This window comes from Hippocampus bargibanti, linkage group LG15 (genome assembly GCF_051943395.1).
Source record: "Hippocampus bargibanti isolate YZ-2025 linkage group LG15, ASM5194339v1, whole genome shotgun sequence".
In the NCBI taxonomy this organism is placed as follows: Eukaryota; Metazoa; Chordata; class Actinopteri; order Syngnathiformes; family Syngnathidae; genus Hippocampus; species Hippocampus bargibanti.
In genome coordinates, this window is record NC_142748.1 from 10,398,319 (window position 1) to 10,418,345 (window position 20,027).

A 20,027-nucleotide genomic window follows, 5' to 3' on the forward strand; every position below is an offset into this window, starting at 1 on the left:
AAAAAAAAAAAATGTCAAAAAGGATTTAGTAATCACACCACAAAGTGCTGCCATTATTTGGACAAATTCTCTGAATAGCACTTTGCTGGAAAACTGCACAAGAGTTTTGAAAGGCGCTTAAAAATGACGTATTTTTACTAAGAAAGCCTTCTGGTGCTATACGAGAGCTTTTGGGTTGAAAAGAAATCTACGAGAAAACTTCTCAAAAGAGATCAACGGGAGAAGCAAACACATGACACTCGTTATGCTACGATGTTACTAGCTTCTTGCAGTTTACAGCATGAGCAGAGTTCACGGCAGAATACACTAATTATAATACAGTAGTTCAAAAATTATCAATCTGTTTGCCAGGCTAATTTCCTTGTCACAATATTGACTTGTGAAATAAATGTTTGACTAAAGAAACGTACCCACACCCAAATTTAGCATGTTGCACGTGACGCTCTATTATGGCCCCCGAGCCTTCCATCTCTCCTTTCAGGTGTTTTCTATCGCACTCGTGCGTATAAGGGACTGGGTGCAGTACACCTAACAAGGTTTCACACTCACAAGTTGAGATTCAAACGACACCTAAGGACTGTGTTTAGATCTACTTGAGCAATGTTCTACCTTTGCTCAAATCAGTGGAATGGGTTGGACGGATTAGGGAACAATACGTCGAACGGCTAAGATTACACGCGAGTTTTCAGACAGGTTTTAAAGAAGGGCAGTGAGGGAGCTTGCCGAATGGTTAGTGACAGGTCATTCCAGAGAGTGGTACCAACAACGTAAAAGGGTCCATGCCCTCTGAGCCTCAGTTTAGTTTTTGGCACATCGAATCATGTCTGGTCAGCAGACCTGAGGCGTCGGGAAGGTGTGTAGGGGTGGAAGACCTCGGAGAGGTAAGGAGTAGCGAGGCCATTTAAAGATTTGAAAACAAATAAGATCTTGAAAAGAACTCTAAAATGTATAGGGAGCCAATGAAGGGCTGCCAGAGTAGGAGTTATATGCTCCCTCTTATGAGTACCAGTCAAGAATCGAGTAGCAGCATTCTGGACCAGCTGGCAACGCTGCATGGAGGATTGGCTGACTCCAAAGTAAAGCGCATTACAGTCATCGAGCCCAGATGTGACAAAAATAATGCTTCAAGGTGCTTATGAGAAAGGAGAGGTTTTATTTTAGTCATCCTTTAAAAAAAAACATACTTGATGCCGCAGTCTGTTCCAATTCTTCCGCTCGCTTCAAACCAAAGGTGTATTGAACCTTTCCTTGAAGTAAATATATCAAATTTTAGCAGCCAGTCCCCTCTTGGGTGTGGTGATGTTGACACTGACAACTGGCCATCATTTAAGCTTTGTAGCACATCAGCAGAATCTATTAGGCAAATACATATTCAGTGGTGACAAGTGGCAAGAACATAGCGAAAGAGAAGAGGAAGGACATCATCCAGACAGAAGTCACCACACTGAAAGGGTCACAGCACAAATTTGGGGTCGCTCCACCTCAGCCATGTCGGAGAATCAGACTGTCCTGCCTCGCACGCTCTTAGTCCCAGTTCAGGGGATTCTTCTGCCGGATCACATTGCTAAAGACTTTGATGCGGTTTCCGCTTTCTGTCCTCATCCATCGGATATTCTCATTGTTGCCTACCCCAAATCAGGTGCGATTACCTTTACGCTTTGTTCGCGCTCTCCTTTTAGGGGCTGAATGTGATGTATGTAGAACCATGTCCTTGTCACTTTTCGGTGTTTCACAGTCTTGGGTGATGGCTTTGGCATCTCACATCGTGGGCGTGACTGTTCTTCTCTCACAATATGTACCACGTGATTGGCCAAATCGTATGGCTAATAGAATGAATGCGGGGTCTGGATGATGCTGTGCATCGCAAGGTCAAAGTTCTCGTACCTTTGGGTGACAAGGCTCCACGTGGATGGCGGAGATACTCGACCAGCTTCTTCATAAGGGAGATGTTGAGAGCTGCAGACGAGCGCCAATCACTGTCCGTACAGTTTTCCTCGAGGCGACCAACCGTGTGCGGATGAAATCAGGTGCGTAGAATTCAAGTGAGTCCCACTGCATTGTGCGGGTTTTCCAAATGAAATGTCCAGTACAACGTCCAGTACACTGTCCAGTACACCGTTTGAAAATCCATCCTTTTCCAGACCACTTTATCGTCACTAGGGTTGCGGCGGCTGCTGGAGTCTATCCCAGCCGTCTTCGGGCACGGGGCATCCTGAATTGGTTGCCAGCAAATCACAGCAGGACACACAGAGACAAACAACCATCCGCCCTCACACTCACTTGCAGGGAGCCACAGTGGGCTCATGAGCTGTGGTCCTTGCGCACACAACACGACAAATGAGTGTCTAGATCTTGGTCACAGAGGAAATTCAACGTGTAAAATTGGGGCCAGCCAGAACCGATTATTTTGCCTCAATTCATCAGGTCTTGATCAACTGAAGGAAATGCAACCCCCGAGGATCATCAAGACACATTTTCCACTCCAGATGGTTCCGGGCGGCTTTTGGGAAAAAAAGTGCAAAGTGAGTCAACCTGCACAGGCGTCAACGCCGAAGCGCACCTCCATCCAATAACTTGACGTGTGTTTTCAAGACCATCTACGTCGCCCGCAATGCCAAGGACACGGCGGTGAGCTTCTTCTTCTTCCAACAAGTGAATTCGTTCAGTCCCGAGCCTGGATCCTGGGAGAGTTTCATCCACAGGTTCATGCACGGAGAATGTAAGTAAAGACAACAGGATGATTCCTGCAGGTCAGTGACTCCCTAAACCTTGTTACTGCAGTGGCGTGGGGCTACTGGCATGATCATGTCAAAGGTTACTGGGAGGAACGAGAAAAGAGGGACATCCTTTTCCTCTTCTATGAAGACATGAAAGAGGTAGCGGGTTCAAACTTCCATCGCCGGTACTTGTCCGTTCATAAGAATTGTGCATTCGAATGCATTCGTTCTCCACGGCTACGGTAAAATCAAGTGGATGTGAAGAATACTTCTCGGTGCATAACTGACTGGCCTTTTCACCTTTCCTTTGCCTCGCCCAGAATCCCCGCCGTGAAGTGAAGCGCATCATGAAGTACTTGGACTTGTCCCTCTCCGATGATGTCATCAGCCGCATCGTGGAGATGACGACGTTTAAGAACATGAAGGAGAACCCAATGGCCAACTACAACCTCTTTCCGAAAGACATTAACAATAAATCGATCACCAAATTCATGAGAAAAGGTAATTCAATCGTCATGGATCCAGCGTCAACTAATGTTCACAAACATTCAGACGTTTTCTTTTAAGTGTCCCAACATGTGGGGTGTCTCTCCCTTTTATTTTGCGCACAACAGGAGAAGTCGGTGACTGGAAAAACCACTTCACACCCGAGCAGTCGGCGGCATTTGACGAGTACTACGAGAAGAACGTGAAGCAAGCCAACATCCCATTCAAAACTGAATTTTAACCAGCTTTGCGTTTTTTTTTTTTTTTTTGGTGAACCGTGTTAATGTCACTTTTGGGTTGGGAGTGGAGGGGCTATAATAAATCTTGAAAAACGAGTTTAAAAGTGAATTACTAAATAAAGATGAAAAATAGATCCTACCTCGTTGCCTTTATTTGAATGAAAAGAGTTTTTGTCAAGAGATGAGCTATCATTTCTTGTCTTTCTTTCTCCTTCATTTGTCTGTGCATTTTTTGTTACGCTGCCCTCTGGTGGCCACGAAAGTGAACAATGGATGGTGCAGCGATACGAATTCCACCATTCAATCATGATCCATCATAATTATTATTATGATGACCCGTTTTTAGAGTATGTATTATTGTGTGTTATTTTCATTCCAATATTTTCCTCTTTTCTGCACTAGATTCCTGGCTTTTCCATTCCATTTCAACAGGTCGTGTCATTTGACAAATTCCTAATGGGTGAAAGAAATGACACAAAGGGTTGCAGCACCCAATTACAAGACAAAACACCAGGACAGACAGATTATTTTGAGGTAGAAATTGATTGGTCAGATCCCACTGGAACGAGCCTGGAAACGGTGCTTTGCGGGTGCCTGTTTGAAGTGTTTTTTGACCCCTCCCCCCTTTTTTGCTTCTCCACATAATTTCGTTTTGAATTACAAGTTGATTCAGTGTTCCCCTGAGCAATCATATTGAGATTTTCCCGCAAGATTTGCACCTGGCGTGTCAACCTTAAATAAACCACCCGTAATGAGTGCACACCAGGGCAGCGTCATTCATTGCAAACATGAGTCATTCAGGATGGAGCCCTGGGGGCTATTGGGAATTTGCTTACGGGTCCTATTTTGAGCACAAATGAATATTCCATCTTAAATGAATATTCAATGGGTAGCCAAGGGAACTTTCAGTGGTTAAGTGACAAGCCGATAAATCAGCCACCCATAGGATGAAAACAACGTCCACCTTCGGGTTTCTTGTGATTACATAGTAGGTGTCCAAATGAGACGATTGACAACGCCCTCCTCCAACGTTTTGTTGAAGTGTTTTTTGACCCCTCCCCCCTTTTTTGCTTCTCCACATAATTTCGTTTTGAATTACAAGTTGATTCAGTGTTCCCCTGAGCAATCATATTGAGATTTTCCCGCAAGATTTGCACCTGGCGTGTCAACCTTAAATAAACCACCCGTAATGAGTACACACCAGGGCAGCGTCATTCATTGCAAACATATCGATCTCAGTCATGTCGGACAACCAGCGCGTCCTCCCTCGCTCGCACATTGTCAAGGTACAAGGAGTTTCTCTTCCGGACCACATCGCCAACGCTTTTGAGGCCGCGTCTGCTTTCTCTCCTGACCCGTCCGACCTGCTCATCATCTCCTACCCTAAATCAGGTTTGATAATTGTCCTAGTTCTTGGTGGTTAAGTACATTTTTTGGCAGACGTTTACAGCTTTAAAAACAAAACACAATCTGATATTAATATGTGTGCTTCCAAACCGTAACCGTAAAACATACACAAAGTCGTAAAATTTATGAAAGCTACTAATAGACTTTCCTAATTATATATTGTCTGCGAAACAATTTCCTGTGATTAGTTAAAAATGAGTTTGTGAAGTTCCTCGGGGTATGATTTTTTTTGAATTAACGCTTTACTGAGATGTACATACAAATTCAATTGTAAATAGCTGAAGGCAGGCTTACAATTCTTGATGAGATTATGAAGACTAAAACGCTACACATATAGATTTGGTGTCTGTGGGTTATTTATTTGAGTGCTTTTTTCCCTCTTTTTCTAAAATCGCAAGCCACTAAGTACCGGCAAATAATTATTTACTTTGAACATAAGCCAAGAAGAGACGCTTCATACATTTTGGGTGCTGCTTGCCAAGCTTTCAAGGGGGACATGGACATTTATGTCCATTTAAAGTGATTTCTCGTTGTTTAAACTGCAACTGGTACGAGCGAAAGAAACACGTGCGGCCATTCCTTTTGGATACAGTAGATGCCTAAAGTGGCGTCCGGATGAAGTCATCCGCTCTCCATGTTTTTCTAATGCCTTTCCGTGATCAGGGACGACATGGATCCAGGAGATCGTCGACCTCCTTCTTCATAACGGAGATGAAGAGCGCTCAAAACAAGCTTCCATCGTCAAGCGCCACCCTTTCCTCGAGGCTTCCATTAGGCTATGCAAACAATCGGGTAAGTTCGACCATGACCGGATGGGACGGCTAGTCCGGTCCAAGCGTCCTCTCAGTGCAGGACACAGGCTGAAAATATAGAGCGACATCATTTCTGTGTCCCATTGTATTTGATGTGAACCATCAGGTCTTGATCTGCTGAAGGAGATGGATCCCCCGAGAGTCATCAAGACACATATGCCGCTTCGGCTGCTCCCAGCCAGCTTTTGGGAAAACAAGTGCAAAGTAATTTGATGCGGTCAAGCTCCCACAGGGCCATCCCGAACCGACCGTCATTTCATAAAGTGATTTTTTTTTTTAAAGACAATCTACATCGCGCGCAACGCCAAGGACACCCTGGTGAGCTACTACCACTTTCTTCACATGAGTAAGATCAGTCCTGAGCCCGGGCCCTGGGAGGGATTCATCCACAAGTTCATGCGTGGAGATGGTAAGTGCGGGCGTCAGCGGTTGAGGATTATTCGGGCAGGTCGGTGACGTCATCAACATTGTCTCTGCAGTGGGATGGGGCTCTTGGTATGACCATGTGAAAGGCTACTGGGAGGAGCGCCAACAGAGGAATATCCTTTACCTCTTCTATGAAGACATGAAAGAGGTTGCGAATTAGGATCTCGCATGAGTCACTTGCCCGGGGCTTCACGGTTTTTTTGGGGAATGTGATGCGCTCTATGAGCTCCTTGCGATCTCGAGATGTTTATTGCTGCATTGCCACCGGCTCAGTGGTTTAATGGCTCCATGGGTGTGGACTGGGATGTCAAGCCTCTGGTGATAGCTTGGATCAAGTGGCCGTTGCATCACTATTTGACTCCGTCCAAAGTGCTTCTCGGGAAGGTCCATGGGTTGTGGGAGGCCTGAGATGCACGTCATCTCTCAAGTCTTAACATAAAAGATGTATTCCTGTATGTGACAAACTCTAGAATCCCAGACGTGAAATTCAACGAATCATGAAATACCTGGACTTGTCCCTCTCTGATGATGTCATCAGCCACATTGTGGAAATGACCACCTTCAAGAAGATGGAGAATAATCCAATGGTCAACTACAGCTTCTTTGGCAAAGACATTTTTGACCAGAGCATCTCCAAATTCATGAGAAAAGGTCATTAAACATGTATCCAATCACCATTACGCTACTGCGTATATGTACTTCAGCCGATTTTTCCAACCGTGATAACATGTTTACTTTAAGCGGGAGTAGGGTTACGATTTCAGCTATTGGTTTTCCATTCGGCTTCATTTTTTTAACTGTCATCGAATAACATGGAAACTCCCCTCCATTTCATGTGCTCAACAGGTGAAATTGGTGACTGGAAAAACCATTTCACGCCGGAGCAGGCAGCAGAGTTTGACGAGGACTACCAGGACAAAATGAAGAATGTCAACATACCATTCAGAACGCAGTTCTGAATGGGCTTTGCAATGTTGCAGCGGTTCCTAATTGAAGGAGCTCCATTTTTTCTTCTTCCATGGAACTAATTAAACTTGTGTCCCATGGCACCATGTAACTGTAATCTAACATTGTGGAATATGTGTGAACTTATTTAGACTCTTAACTCAATGTAATTTGCTTGTCACAATATTGAGTCTTATTTACTTCCTGATGTGGCATACTTGACTAAACAAACATGTTGACGCCAAATGGTTATTGAGTTGAGAAAGTAAAGTGCAAACAGATTTTTTTTTTAAATGTGGGATTTTATGATGACTTCCTGGTCATTTTTTAAGTTTCATAATGGTCATTGGGGTGTTATATTCAGAGCAGGAAACGGGGAGCTCAATTTGGACTGGAAAGCAAACCACAATTGAAACTCATCTATACTTAAGGATGATTTTGACACTGGTAAACACAATATTTCTGTTTTAGGAAAGTACAAGGAAGCCAGTACAGTTATACATGAAAATCCACACAAATATTAGCAGTACTTGGAGGAAATATAATACCTTAACTTAGGGGTGGGAGCTACTTACATCACTTGTCTTTATTTTATTTGTATTCCTCAACAGAAGTCTGCGACTGGAAAAATCATTTAATGGCAGAGCAGTCAGCAGTTTGACAAGGACTAGAAGCAAGAAAGAAAAAAAAGTTAACATACAGTTCAGAATAGAAATGTAACAAACAGCCATTGCCGCATTTCTATCGTGAAAATTAAGAGAAACTTGATACAATTTGCCACTTATTTGTCTTAATTATATTCTTTTAGTTTTCCATCCAACTACAATAAGCAAATCACAGGGTTAACTGACATAAAATTCACTCCACGAGAACACCAACGAATTATTGTACTGTACGTGGTTTGAGGAGCAAACGCTAAAAGCTAATTATAAAAAAATACGTCAAAAAGGTCCTTACAACGTGAAAAGACATTGTAGTGTTCCTAAATACCGACACAAATCAATAAACTCGACACTCGTGTTTGTCATAAAGGGAATGTATACCACACCTGAAGGGGAAAACTATTATCTTGAAGTTAGCCACAAGGTTGCTTCTTGTTTAATTTGTGCGCCCTCGTGCCCATGTGTCTTACTCGACCTGGCCAATCACGTCGTTACCGAGAGCCCCCGTGGTGACACTGCCATCTACTGGTGACACCTGTTTTAGCACACATCAAAAATTGCCACTAAGGGTCTACAAATAAAAAACGGTGTTGTGAACGTCATTAATCCATCATTCCTTGTAAAATCCAAACAATAGAGGATAGATCAATCACAAATATGCAAATTTAACACATTCAAGCAGTGCAGTTTAAAAATACAATTCTACAAAACTTTGCTAGCTTAACAATAAAATGACAATATTAACTATAAACTTTATCAAGGCTACGTTGGTCATGTTGACCTTTTAATTTATATATATATATATATACAGTAAAGTCTCGTTATATCGATATTCAAGGGAGTCCGAAAAAATATCGATATAACCGGGACTATCGATATATCCGATATCGATATAACGAGACTTTACTGTATATATATATATATATATATATATATATATATATATATATATATATATATATATATATATATATATATATAATTGACCTCCCGCCGAGGGGAGGTGTTGTCTTTTCTGTCTCAGGAAACAATCTCTTTGTCTTCCTTGTTTCACAACATTGAGTTAGTCTGAAAAAAAGAGGACAAAAATGTATTTGACTCATTTTTCAAACCTGAATATAAAACACTTGTTATTTAATACAAAAAGAAATATTACTCAGCAATAAAATATGCTCAGCAATACAGGTACATGAGGTTTCTCATCATCATTTTATTTCATCTCATTGCGTAAACAATATATAAGACAAAAAGTGTTGAGACTGCATGGACATGCCCAACGTGTGACTGCAGCGAGCTGACCGCTGGATGGATGTTGCGTGTTTTGTTTTTCCCCTCTCTTGAACGCGACCCTACAGCACAATGTGCAGAGCTCACCTGAAGCAGGCCGCCTGCAAGCAGTCAAGACAGTCAAGACTAAAAGAGTAAAAGTCATGAGCTGAAAAAAAATCTAGCATAGGAAAATGGACACAAAAACACAATAGCCGAGAATATCCAAGTTTAACAAAAAAAGTCACTTTTAATACATAATTTCTTAAAATAAAATCTTAAATACTTTGATACTGAATTTGCAGGGACATCTCCCTTTAAGATTTCAATCTCCTTTTATAGAAGTTATTTTTGTACAGATTTTTGATATATATTTTTTTTGTGTGCGTGCACATTTTCCTGTATTTTCTCCTCTCTTCTCTGATGGCAGGTTCATTTGGGCCTGATGGTTGTGATGCTCCTTTCTCTCTGTGTCTTCGCTTGTCTCCAATAATCTCCATCCAAGCCTTTTAAGATCTTGTTCTTCTACATCTCTATTTAGCTTCTGTACCTGCAGAGAGAAAATTAATCTGTCAAAAATAAAAAAAATGGGGGGGGGGGATACGATGCACTTTCCAAATGTTTTTTGGGAACGTTTTCCCCCAAAAAAACGGACACTTTCATTGTTTTCCACAATGTTTTGAATGACAGCCGTAGTTGGGGGCCACATTAAACTCGCAAGTCAAGGCACCACCGTACTACCTAACACTCTGTAACGTGGACATGAATGAATGAGCTCCAATGCGGAAAATTGAAACACTCATGTCATGTGATATCAGTAATTACTATAAAAAAGGGCTTAAAATGCATTGAGATACTGTATATCGAATTTACTGAAGTATTGAAGACAAACTATGCACATGCCTGATGGATGTGCATAAGGGTACCTGAGACGAAACACTGACATGCATGAAAACAACAAATACTAGCAGTACTCGGCAGAAATATAATATCTTACTTTAGTTACAGAGCAACGGTGACGTTGGACTGAATTAGCCTGGAAATCAACAGAAAGGGTTAATATGATCATGAATGGAGGGTCAATGGCATGACAGGTGTGACTGAAATATGGAGGATGGAATTCAAATTTGTTCATGATGTTTAAAAACAATAAAATAACTGAGAAAAGGTTCTAGTCGAGAAATCGAGGAAGTAGATGTGCAATGCAGAAATACTTACACTCAACATAGTTACGGGCAGCAAACTTCAACACCTCGTCAATCAAGATGACGGGGAAGGAAAGTTTGAGGACCATCATCCACTGCTCAGAAGTCAAATGGGTCAATTTGAAGATCATCTGAGGGTGTGTGAAAGATTTAAGAGTCAGTAGAGTAGCGGAGAAAACGACTGGGGTGGTTGTCCTGTATGATTTCGATCGTCTTGGCTGCCCAGTGACATTGCGGATTGTTTGACACATGCTGTCATTGAAAAAGGAAGCCAAGAGAGCAGTCACCACAAAACTCCGGAGTAGGCAACTTCCGTCCTAGATAGCTGCTGTTCTGCCAGTTTCAGAAGTTCCCCTTCATTAACATACCTGGTCCAAATGAACAGGAACCAAGCATCTACAAACCTTATAGATTATTTCTCTCGGACCGGATTTGCATACCATACAATATCTAACTGCCTGTGCCTAAGAGCCACAATCTAACAATCTGTACTGACAAACTTACGGGCAGAGGGTCAACGTAGATGATCATGAAGTGCAAGGACATGGACAGGGTCATGGCGGCGAGAAGCCACATGTTGCTCCATGGGGGCATGCGGATCAGGGACTGGTTCTCAGACAAGCTGAAAAAGAATGGAAAAAGAATGTATTTATTTCCCTGGAACTGTTAGATTGTTGTTCACGCTTGTCTTGGATTTGTGTGAGTACCTGTTGAGAGCATTGCACATCTCAATGGTGACCAGTACGGACAGAGCCATGGTCATGGGAGGAGAAGCCTCAAAGATTTCACAATCCACGCCGGAGAAGTCCTCGTTCTCGTCATGGCACTGCATGAAGTGGGACTGAGAGGAGGAGAATTTGGAGTTGAATGCACGTCTGAACATGCAGCCTTGCGGACTTGATTCGAGAGACAAACACCTACCAACTGGTGGTAGGTGATTGCGGGGCCGGTGGTGTCGTACAGGAACCACCAGGCAGCTCCACCAACGGTAGCCGCACCAACATATCCTGCAGGGAGGACCAGGGTGCGTTTGAAAAACAAATAAGACAAAACAATTTCAAGACCACCACGTACCACCGATGGCCATGTATCTGAAGAAGAGCCAGCCAGAGATAAGGGGCTCCTTGGGGGAGCGTGGGGGCTTGCCCATGATGTCCAGATCAGGAGGGTTGAAGCCCAGAGCGGTGGCGGGCAGACCGTCAGTTACAAGATTGACCCACAAGAGCTGCACGGGGATCAGAGCCTCGGGCAGACCCAGCGCGGCGGTCAGGAAGATACTAGCAAGACAAGCGACAAGTCATCACGTAAAGGATGGAAATGTGGACTTGTGTCTATAAATGCTTCCTGATATTTTTTTTTTTGGGGGGGGCTTACCAGACGACCTCGCCCACGTTGGAGGAGATGAGGTAGCGAATGAACTGCTTCATGTTGTTGTAGATAGCTCTGCCCTCCTCCACGGCGGCCACAATGGAAGAGAAGTTGTCGTCAGCCAGGACCATCTCAGAGGCAGACTTGGCAACGGCAGTGCCAGAGCCCATGGCGATGCCGATCTCGGCCTTCTTCAGGGCGGGGGCATCGTTCACGCCATCACCGGTCTGCACCGAGAGCACAAGTCAGCGTTTGCCGGTTTATTGCGGTTCATGACCGTCACGTTTGGTGGCGAGCGCTTCTTACCATGGCAGTGATGTCATCGTAACCCTGCAGGAACTCCACAATCTTGGACTTGTGGGATGGCTCCACACGGGCAAAGCAGCAAGCCCTCCGGACCGCCTCGGACTGATCGTAGGAAGGCAGATCGTCAAACTCACGTCCGGTGTAGGCCTTGCTTTCCACATCCTCATCCTCGCTGAAGATGCCAATACGACGGCAAATGGCGATGGCGGTTCCCTTGTTGTCACCTGAAGATGATGGAACAGGAATGAATTTAGTGGGCGCCACGGACAACGTCGTTCAGGACAACACGAACGAATACGAACCGGTGATCATAATGACACGGATTCCGGCAGCTCGGCACAGCTCGATGGAGCCAGTCACCTCCTTACGAGGGGGATCCAGCATTCCCACACAGCCCACAAATGTCAGGTCAGTCTGCGCAGAAGGGGTCCCGGATGGGTGCGGTAGGGGTTTTCAGACCTGGAGAACTCTCGTTTGCTGTTAATTTGACTGGCAAGGTCATCAAGCTCCAACCTCGTAATCGGCAAACTTGGTGGAGTCCTCCAGGTTCATCTCTTCTGGCTTAAGAGGGTTGTCGCAGGTGGCCAAGGCCAGGCAACGCAGGGTGTCACGGCCGGTACCCCAGTCCCTGATCACGGTCAAGATCTTCTCCTTGATGGAGTTGGTCAGGGGGACGCGTGTGGTGCCGACGCGCACGTACATGCACCTGTCGATCACACCTTCGGGGGCGCCCTGCAAAGCCATACAGTTTTGACGCCTGCGCAGGGCAATTTGAAACGTATCGCTGAAGAGAAGGGCACTGACCTTGATAAACATCTTGGCACCACCTTCACCCTTGGTGGGAGTGCAGTACACAGACATGGACTTCCTGTCGCGGGAGAACTCCAGAGTAAAGTTCTTCTTCATCAGCTGCTTGATAACCTGGAGACCAAGAAATATTGGAATCGGGTGCCAAAGTGAAACGGATGTGAAGAGAATGAAAACAAATGAGAGAAGTCTTACAGAGCAGCAAGCGTTGGCCCTCTCAATCTTGGACAGGTTCTTCACGTTGGAGTTGAACACGTTCATCTTCTCCACGAGGCAGCACAAGGCGGTCTCTGTGGCCTCGCCGACCTTCTCGTAAATCTTTTTAGACTGGTAAGACAGAAAGGTCACGATCGGTCCCGACATCACCACGTGGTCACCTTGCCAAAACCATCGATATGAATGTTCCAATGCGGATTTTACCTCGTTGTAGTCCAAAGAGGAGTCATTGCACAGTGCGCAGATGGTGGCGAGCTCCACAAGACCGTCGTAGGCGCTGCAGTTGGTCTTGGCACCAGACTGGGAACTGCACATCAAGGACGGAATGATTTTTTTTAAAATCAATGGTTACCTCTCTAAGTGGTAAATCCATTGAGAAGGCCCAGGTACCAAATGTGCAGCCCAGCACAAATTCTGGTTAGAAATTGAAAACTTACACCTCGCCTTCCGGCGTGTACTTGGATCCGGAGATATCAAAGGCGTCAAGGTCAACGTGGCTGCCCTCCACCCTTTTGACGACAAACATCTAGAGAGATAGAACTCGTCAGGCGTCAGGTAGCGCGCTAGACAACCCGATACGACTTTTCCAGTGCACCCACCTTGGTCACACACATCTGGTTGGTGGTGAGGGTGCCCGTCTTGTCGGAGCAGATGACAGAGGTGCAGCCGAGAGTTTCCACAGAAGGCAAGCTTCTGACGATGGCGTTCTTCTTGGCCATGCGACGGGTCCCGAGGGCCAGGCAGGTGGTGATGACAGCGGGCAGACCTGAGACACAGAGCGGGGACGGTGTTTGGTTTGTTTTTGACCATGGAAAGAAGACATTCAAGAGTAGAGATGTTATCTGCCAAATTAGAGCTTTAGAAAAACAATTCAATCCACTAACTCATTCACTGCTACCCACAAATGTCACTGAAGTGGACACATTTTTGCACATGATCCAAACCAGGCGACAGACTTTTAAGCGTGTTGGACTCACCCTCAGGGATGGCGGCCACAGCTAAAGCGACGGCGATCTTGAAGTAGTAGACGGCACCGCGGATCCAAGAGCCTCCGTGGACGGGGTCGTTGAAGTGGCCAATGTTGATGGCCCAGACGGCGACGCAAATCAGAGAAATGACCTTGGACAGCTGTTCGCCGAACTCATCCAGTTTGGCCTGCAGAGGGGTCTTCTCCTGCTCGGTGGCGGCCATCTGGTCGCGAATCTTCCCGATCTCGGTGGAGACCCCGGTGGCGATGGCCACGCCGACGGCCTTGCCGGCGGCGATGTTGGTGCCCTGCGGTGGGAGAGGAGAAGATGAAGCTGAGTGCCACGTCGAGGAAATGAAGGTGGTGGGAGAAAGCTTACAGAGAAAAGCATGTTCTTTTTGTCTTGGTTGACAGCCCTGGGGTCGGGAACCAACTCTGTGTGCTTGATCACACTGACGGACTCACCTGACACAGCAAATGGACATGTGATTCCCTGCCGAATGCACAGGAGTGAACTTAATTTTGTACCAGCTTACCGGTGAGGATGGACTGGTCAACACGCAGGGTGGTGGACTTGATGGAAACAAGTCGGATGTCAGCGGGGACTTTGTCACCAACTGGGAAACGATACAGTCAATGATGATCTAACCCCGTCAAATGTGTCGTATTTTACATAACAAATGCCACTGGATTCCTTCCAGACATCTCAGGAACCCTTACCATTGCCAGAGTTCCCAAATTAAAACCTTTTAAACGTTTATTTTGTAGCGAATGGTACAGGTGCACCCCTGAGTGGGGGAGCACAGACTGCAGAAATATAATGACCTTCTGCGAGAACATGAATTATTTTCACACCTCATAACATTCAAGTGACTGTAAGGGAAACCCTTGCAGCATTTCTATACTTGATCCATGGATTTCAGAAGGGTGCGGGGGTAAAGCGATGCCCAGTGAGAATGAAGCGCTATTTGTTTTTTTTGTTGTTGTTGTTTTTTTGGGAGGGGGTGAAAATGGGTCAGCCAAAGGGGCAACAGGTGTACGTGGACAAGCGAGGGTAGAAGAGGTGCTCAACAGGGTATTTATACTTTGTGATTTTGTTTTCCTCCACTCAGCATGTTTTCACAGGCCGGCGGCAGCTCCGCCGGTCTTTGCTTAGCATTGCCTTAAAAAGACATGACACTTCCGATAGACGCCATGTGTGTTCAAGCCAACATTTATTGAGCCATGGCACTTTCTACCGACGTAGATGGAGCAACTACGACACTGAATTTGAAGAAAAATTAACAACAGGATCATTTCCCGCAAGTGGGAATCGCTGTAGTCGATAAGATTTGGCAATGGCAACTTACCGGACACCTCCACGATGTCCCCGGGGACAATTTCTCTGGCCTTGATCCTCTGCACACTCTTTCTGTCAGAACGGTAGACTTTGCCCATCTCTGGCTCGTACTCCTTGAGGGCCTCGATGGCATCCTCTGCATTACGCTCCTGCGCACACAAAAATGCATCTCAGTGAAGAAAGAAGGTGGGGTGGAGGAGGAGGAGGGGCACGGTTGGATGCCACAGTCATGTCAAGCCGGCTGAGTCGGATATAAACAAAGCTGCGGGTCTTTCGTCACGCATTGTCCCTCGCCTGACAATGACAAATGACAAATGGTCTCATTAAAAATAAAAAAGCCCCCGCATCGCCGCAATGACGTTCCTCCACCGACAAGATGCCGGACAGCGGTGCCAATCCCTTAACGGCATGCCTGCGGAGGTGTTGGAATACCGCTGCAATACCTGCCAGGACAACATCTGTCCTACGCATGCCGAACGTCATGCATTTATTCGACATTTATCTGCAAAGTTAAGACTTTTTGTTCCTTGCATTTAAAAACAAAATATGTAGGATGGTTACAGTTTCGGAAGCAGAACTTTTTTTATTACTTTTCCTAAAAGTATATTCAAATGTCCTTTTACCACAGCTCCAAATGCAATATGAAGACATTCTGATTATGTGTACGTGTGGTGTAAAGTAACATGTGTGGCATTGTTTATGTACGTTGCGCCCAAGCAGCCAAAAGTTATTTTGAGGGTCGCCGCTGTAAAAGTGAGACCATTGCAGGCGGGCATGAAACGGAGGTAATCGGAGAACGTGTTCCTTCTGACATCACCGTAACGGGATAGGCCTGTTATTGGTCAATGTGCCAGGCAACCCCCCCCCCACCCTCTCAAGCCCTTCCCGTCCGGTCGTCGCACTGACCTGCCACACTCCGACTACAGCATTAGCGATGAGGATGAGGAGGATGACGAAGGGCTCCACGAAAGCGGTGACGGTCTCCTCGCCTTCCTCGAACCAAGCCAGAACCTTGAAGGACAAAGGGAAAGTCAATCATTGTTGATCCTGAGAGGGAAGGGGGGTACTTCTCAAACTGAGGGTCTGTAGTGCAAGGTGGCTCCTAAAATGAGTCCTGTTAGGTCACCAATTGACATGATCCGAGTCCAAAATTCAGCCCCTTTTTGACACTTTCAAAAATGGCTTTGGGAGAGTATAACATTTCCATGTTAGAAATTTGACAAAAGGGAATTCAATGGGACAAATTCAATGCGCACCTTTAGTCGGCAGTGGTATACTTCCAGAATGCATCTTCATGCTTTGGAGGGGGGGGGGGGCTTCAATCTGAGGCCCTTAATAGTAATAGTCTGTCCAGTGTAGATGCCCATGTCATTTACAGAGAGAAAATGAGTGCACTTAAGTACTGATCGAGATGACTACAAGTGCAATAAACATTAAATGAATGACTCATAAAAATGACAGCTCATCATATGGCAGGTTAAGACGTAACGAGGTGACATCATTGTTATTAATTGGATCCAGACGCCCTTGCAACTTAGAACGCATCGTTCCTTCCGTGAGTGATGACCTTTCACCAAAGGATTCAGTTTCTCGCCTCAGCTCGGGCCAGCACTTAAAAAAGGTGGTCCCTCCCTCAGCACCCCGCCTTCACTTTCATGACACCCACCACAAGCCTCCCCCTTGCCCTCAATATTCGCCATCTAAGGCCATCATGACAGCTGGTGGCGAAAGGCGACTGTCGCAATTAATACGCCTTCTCCTACAACACGCGGTTTGGCTCAAGTTGTCATCTTCGGAAATATACTGAGAGGTCTTGGAAGTGGAACCGGAGAGTCTTGATTCAAGGAGGAGAAGGGGGGGGCCTTAGCCCTGGGCGCTGAAGAAGTCTTGACAGGTCTGGTTGTCCCTCACATTAGTTGTAGATGGCGTCTTTGAAACACCAGACGTGGTTGGGCAGAGGGTCACTGTTTACTTACAAAAGAGATGCAGGCGGCCAGCAGCAGGATTCTGACCAGCAAGTCCTCAAATTGCTCAACGATCAGCTCCCAGATGCTCTTTCCTGACAGATGCAAACATAAGACAATTCGACCCTGTGTCCGCACGTCAAAATCAAACTAGGACAATTTGTGTTTGGCATGGCAAGTTGTGAGGATCGCAGGGTCAAGTTTGAACGAGGGCAATTGGACTCTTTGCGTGGATTTGTTTCACCTGGAATGCAAACTCCAAACTGCCTTCCAATGTGGACTCTTTGGTTTTAAGGAAGCCTATCGATTCAAAAGAACGCTTGCGTTTGTGGTTTGAAGCATGAGTTCTGTTATAAAACGTTCACGCCTGAAGGAACCAAGAGACCTGCTTTCCGGTTTGAAGGGTGAACCTTGTGGTTTTGAGAGAACCAAAGGTTTCACACTTGACATCAAAAAGCCAACACTGCCACCATTTGAAATCGGCACGCCGACAAGCCAGAACATCTCCACCAAACCGACAGTCCAGTCGCCTTGATTCAACCTGACCTGGATCGGCTCACACGGCCATGGGATGTCACTTGAGGTGTTTGAAGGCTGGGCTTGGAACAACACTTACCCTCCTCGGCGGGCAGCTCTGAACAAGAAGAGGAAACAAAAAGCCATCAGTGATTGATTGGGCTTCACCACAAAGTTTGGTCGACCTCATATAATAAAGCCGAGCGCTGCAGAGTTAATTAGTCATCGACGGTCCACCGTGTCGCGTATCATGCAAGCCTAAGCCATCCAAGGGCCGCCCCTTAGAACCCTGCCTAAAATTATCCGAGCTTCCAGGCCCATATATCAGCCAGGAAGCTTCTTGAGCCTGTCACCTGTCTCTCTCGCTCTCCAGCCATCTTCTTTGGCTATCTTTAAATAGCCCCTCAAAGCCCTCAAAGTTCTCCGCTTCTCAATGTCTCGCTGCGTGTCAAGCAGCTGTCGCAAGGCCTCGCTAAAAAAGCCACGGCCGCGCAAGCAGAAGGCCCCCCGCCTTCCCCCCACCGCTTTTGCAGCGTCGACGCGGTCTTACCGTTGAAGCCGTACTTGTCCAGATTTCTCTTGAACTGGTCGGGGGTCAGACCCGAGTGCTCGTTCACACCGAAGTAAGCCAGGCATTCTGCCGGGTTCTTGGTGTGTGCGTTCTCCATCCTGTTGGGATAGATAAGGGACGGGGCCGTACGACAGTTCCTGTCCGCGCTCTCCCGATGGGTCTAATCGTCTACAAGTGCGTGCACCCTGGATCCACCACCCTCGCCCTTAAGTGGCACCCTCCAAGTCAGGAGTGCTGGTCTGACAGAAAGAGCAAATAAGTGCATACTTGCTCAGGGTTTTATACCACCTAAAGGGTCCGGCGATTGGTGGCCGCCCCCCGCCGGCACACGCCTACGCATGCCAACATAGGGGGTCCACATGGTGACTGGGAGGGCTCGCCGCGGCGAGGGGTGTGGCGTGAGGAGGTGAGACGGTAACAGCGGGTACAAGGAGACTTGGATTTGGGGAAAGGAGGTGAAGCGCGAGTGGTGGGTCGGAGGGGGTGTCACCGCAGATTGAAAATGGGATCTGTTTTTGGAACATGCACGGTCAGTGGAATAAGACGAAGAGACAAGGTGAGAGAGCGACGGAGGGGATCATGCGGCACAAGGGTTTTTTTTTGCCACCCGCTCGCTGATGGGTGGCGATCATTGAGTGACAGATCAACTGCTTTGTGCTGAGGAAGTTGGACGTGCTCGCAGCCATGCTAACAACTTCCAATCTACGGCGGTGTTGCCCCAAGTGCGGCAAAAAGAAAGACAGTAGTCATAAAATGTGAGCGGTTTGGAGATTTCAAGGATAATATCAGGATGAAAAATTGTTCAGTCCCCGACAATACTTTTTGCACCCATTGCTTTTTTTCTCTAACAAGGAGCTGAACTGCAACATTCATGCTAAATGGAACACAAGTCATTCACTCGTATGAACGGTGAGCGATGGACGCACAGGTGTGCCCTCTGCCACCTCGTGGGAATGGAAAGTGGATCATTTCCCACAGTGCAGCGGATGATCTCGCAGCGCAGTGGTTAAGAATCACAAATCGAGCTGCCATTTTTTCAGATTTCGTGCTAGTGACAGATGACCGGTTCATCTCCCCCTATTTAGCAGAAGGCAAGATGAGTCTGTGTTCCCTCCCACTCGCATCCATAAAACAGAATCATAACTTTGTGTTCAACACTAAATGTGTACAATTTCAGATGAGTCGTACTTTCACTGCATATACTTTTGACGACACTTGTTTGGTGGTGAACCATGACATTATTTTCTGTCATGTGGCGTACACGAACATTTGAGGAGGGAAGAAAGTGAGCAGGCCATGGGGGAACGCCACCACGGAGGTCGAGAGTCAAGGCGGCGTGACACATAAATCGCACCCCAGAGCAGACACATTGATGGTTAGATGGAGGGGGTCAAATTATATTCCACTTACTGTTCTTGTTATGAGTAACGAAAGGGGGGCGGGGGGGGTTCCTCACGTTGCCACTCATGACGGCCTCTTGTGGCAAAGGCGCTGAGGTGACTTGGCCGCAAAATTAAGTACACCTGCACAGAGGAATGGTGGATAGAAAACAAGCCTGTGTCATTTAGCCCACTGTTTTTCTCTTCCATTCAGCAGCTAAAAGTTTTATTGATTTTGCTGTAAAAAAATATTGGATTATACCACACATTTAAGCCAAATATGCATGCCATTCATCATTACCTTGCAAAGCATAAATGTAATCAATACATTACAATACGGGCGGCCCGGTGGTCAAGTGGTTTGCGCGCCGGCTTCATAGTAAAAAGGTTGCAAGTTCAAGACACGGTCGGGCCTCCCTGTGTGGAGTT

The 20,027-nt window shown here is 46.2% G+C and overlaps 3 protein-coding genes across 5 annotated transcripts; 2 read left to right on the top strand and 1 right to left on the bottom strand.

The window, feature by feature from the left end:
- The first annotated feature begins 1,453 nt into the window (after positions 1-1,453).
- LOC148887765 (sulfotransferase 1B1-like) lies at positions 1,454-3,510 on the top strand. The gene is made up of 7 exons (XM_089014895.1): positions 1,454-1,639; positions 1,899-2,027; positions 2,425-2,522; positions 2,593-2,719; positions 2,782-2,876; positions 3,038-3,218; positions 3,332-3,510. Exons 1-7 carry the CDS (start codon positions 1,489-1,491, stop codon positions 3,442-3,444), a joined length of 894 nt encoding a protein of 297 aa, XP_088871021.1. The 5' UTR covers positions 1,454-1,488; the 3' UTR covers positions 3,445-3,510.
- A 1,117-nt stretch (positions 3,511-4,627) lies between these two features.
- LOC148887766 (sulfotransferase 1 family member D1-like) lies at positions 4,628-7,150 on the top strand. The gene is made up of 7 exons (XM_089014892.1): positions 4,628-4,834; positions 5,513-5,641; positions 5,768-5,865; positions 5,944-6,070; positions 6,141-6,235; positions 6,558-6,738; positions 6,934-7,150. The coding sequence occupies exons 1-7, from the start codon at positions 4,684-4,686 to the stop codon at positions 7,044-7,046; spliced, it is 894 nt and encodes a 297-aa protein (XP_088871018.1). The 5' UTR covers positions 4,628-4,683; the 3' UTR covers positions 7,047-7,150.
- Positions 7,151-8,884: 1,734 nt separating this feature from the next.
- On the bottom strand, positions 8,885-18,478 carry atp2a1l (ATPase sarcoplasmic/endoplasmic reticulum Ca2+ transporting 1, like). Of its 3 annotated transcripts, none has more exons than XM_089015238.1 (23): positions 18,199-18,478; positions 17,749-17,766; positions 17,145-17,227; positions 16,075-16,179; positions 15,179-15,317; positions 14,366-14,446; positions 14,209-14,294; positions 13,840-14,137; positions 13,462-13,628; positions 13,300-13,388; positions 13,067-13,169; positions 12,842-12,973; positions 12,353-12,760; positions 12,142-12,253; positions 11,840-12,063; positions 11,540-11,760; positions 11,240-11,442; positions 11,087-11,172; positions 10,873-11,006; positions 10,670-10,787; positions 10,179-10,296; positions 9,958-9,996; positions 8,885-9,510 (listed from the first exon to the last, which is right to left on the bottom strand). In XM_089015238.1, the coding sequence occupies exons 1-22, from the start codon at positions 18,314-18,316 to the stop codon at positions 9,992-9,994; spliced, it is 3,048 nt and encodes a 1,015-aa protein (XP_088871364.1). In that variant the 5' UTR covers positions 18,317-18,478; the 3' UTR covers positions 8,885-9,510; positions 9,958-9,991. The 3 variants fall into 3 exon arrangements, with proteins under 3 accessions (XP_088871364.1, XP_088871365.1, XP_088871363.1); XM_089015239.1 differs by lacking the exon at positions 9,958-9,996 and having other exon boundaries at positions 12,353-12,571; positions 12,644-12,760; positions 18,199-18,477; XM_089015237.1 differs by lacking the exon at positions 9,958-9,996 and having other exon boundaries at positions 18,199-18,477.
- Between the last annotated feature and the right edge of the window lie 1,549 nt (positions 18,479-20,027).

What these genes read in the sequence shown, in the direction of transcription:
- LOC148887766 (XM_089014892.1), top strand. Translation starts at nt 4,684, where the DNA reads ATGTCGGACAACCAGCGCGTCCTCCCTCGCTCGCACATTGTCAAGGTA. An exon ending in CATCTCCTACCCTAAATCAG is followed by an intron (nt 4,835 to 5,512) that starts GTTTGATAATTG and finishes TTCCGTGATCAG; the next exon opens with GGACGACATGGATCCAGGAG. An exon ending in TTTGGGAAAACAAGTGCAAA is followed by an intron (nt 5,866 to 5,943) that starts GTAATTTGATGC and finishes TTTTTTTTAAAG; the next exon opens with ACAATCTACATCGCGCGCAA.
- LOC148887765 (XM_089014895.1), top strand. Translation starts at nt 1,489, where the DNA reads ATGTCGGAGAATCAGACTGTCCTGCCTCGCACGCTCTTAGTCCCAGTT. An exon ending in CAGGTTCATGCACGGAGAAT is followed by an intron (nt 2,720 to 2,781) that starts GTAAGTAAAGAC and finishes TTGTTACTGCAG; the next exon opens with TGGCGTGGGGCTACTGGCAT. An exon ending in CACCAAATTCATGAGAAAAG is followed by an intron (nt 3,219 to 3,331) that starts GTAATTCAATCG and finishes TGCGCACAACAG; the next exon opens with GAGAAGTCGGTGACTGGAAA.
- atp2a1l (XM_089015237.1), bottom strand. Translation starts at nt 18,316, where the DNA reads ATGGAGAACGCACACACCAAGAACCCGGCAGAATGCCTGGCTTACTTC. An exon ending in ACCAGATGTGTGTGACCAAG is followed by an intron (nt 13,389 to 13,461) that starts GTGGGTGCACTG and finishes CTATCTCTCTAG; the next exon opens with ATGTTTGTCGTCAAAAGGGT. An exon ending in ATGTGCAATGCTCTCAACAG is followed by an intron (nt 10,788 to 10,872) that starts GTACTCACACAA and finishes ATTCTTTTTCAG; the next exon opens with CTTGTCTGAGAACCAGTCCC.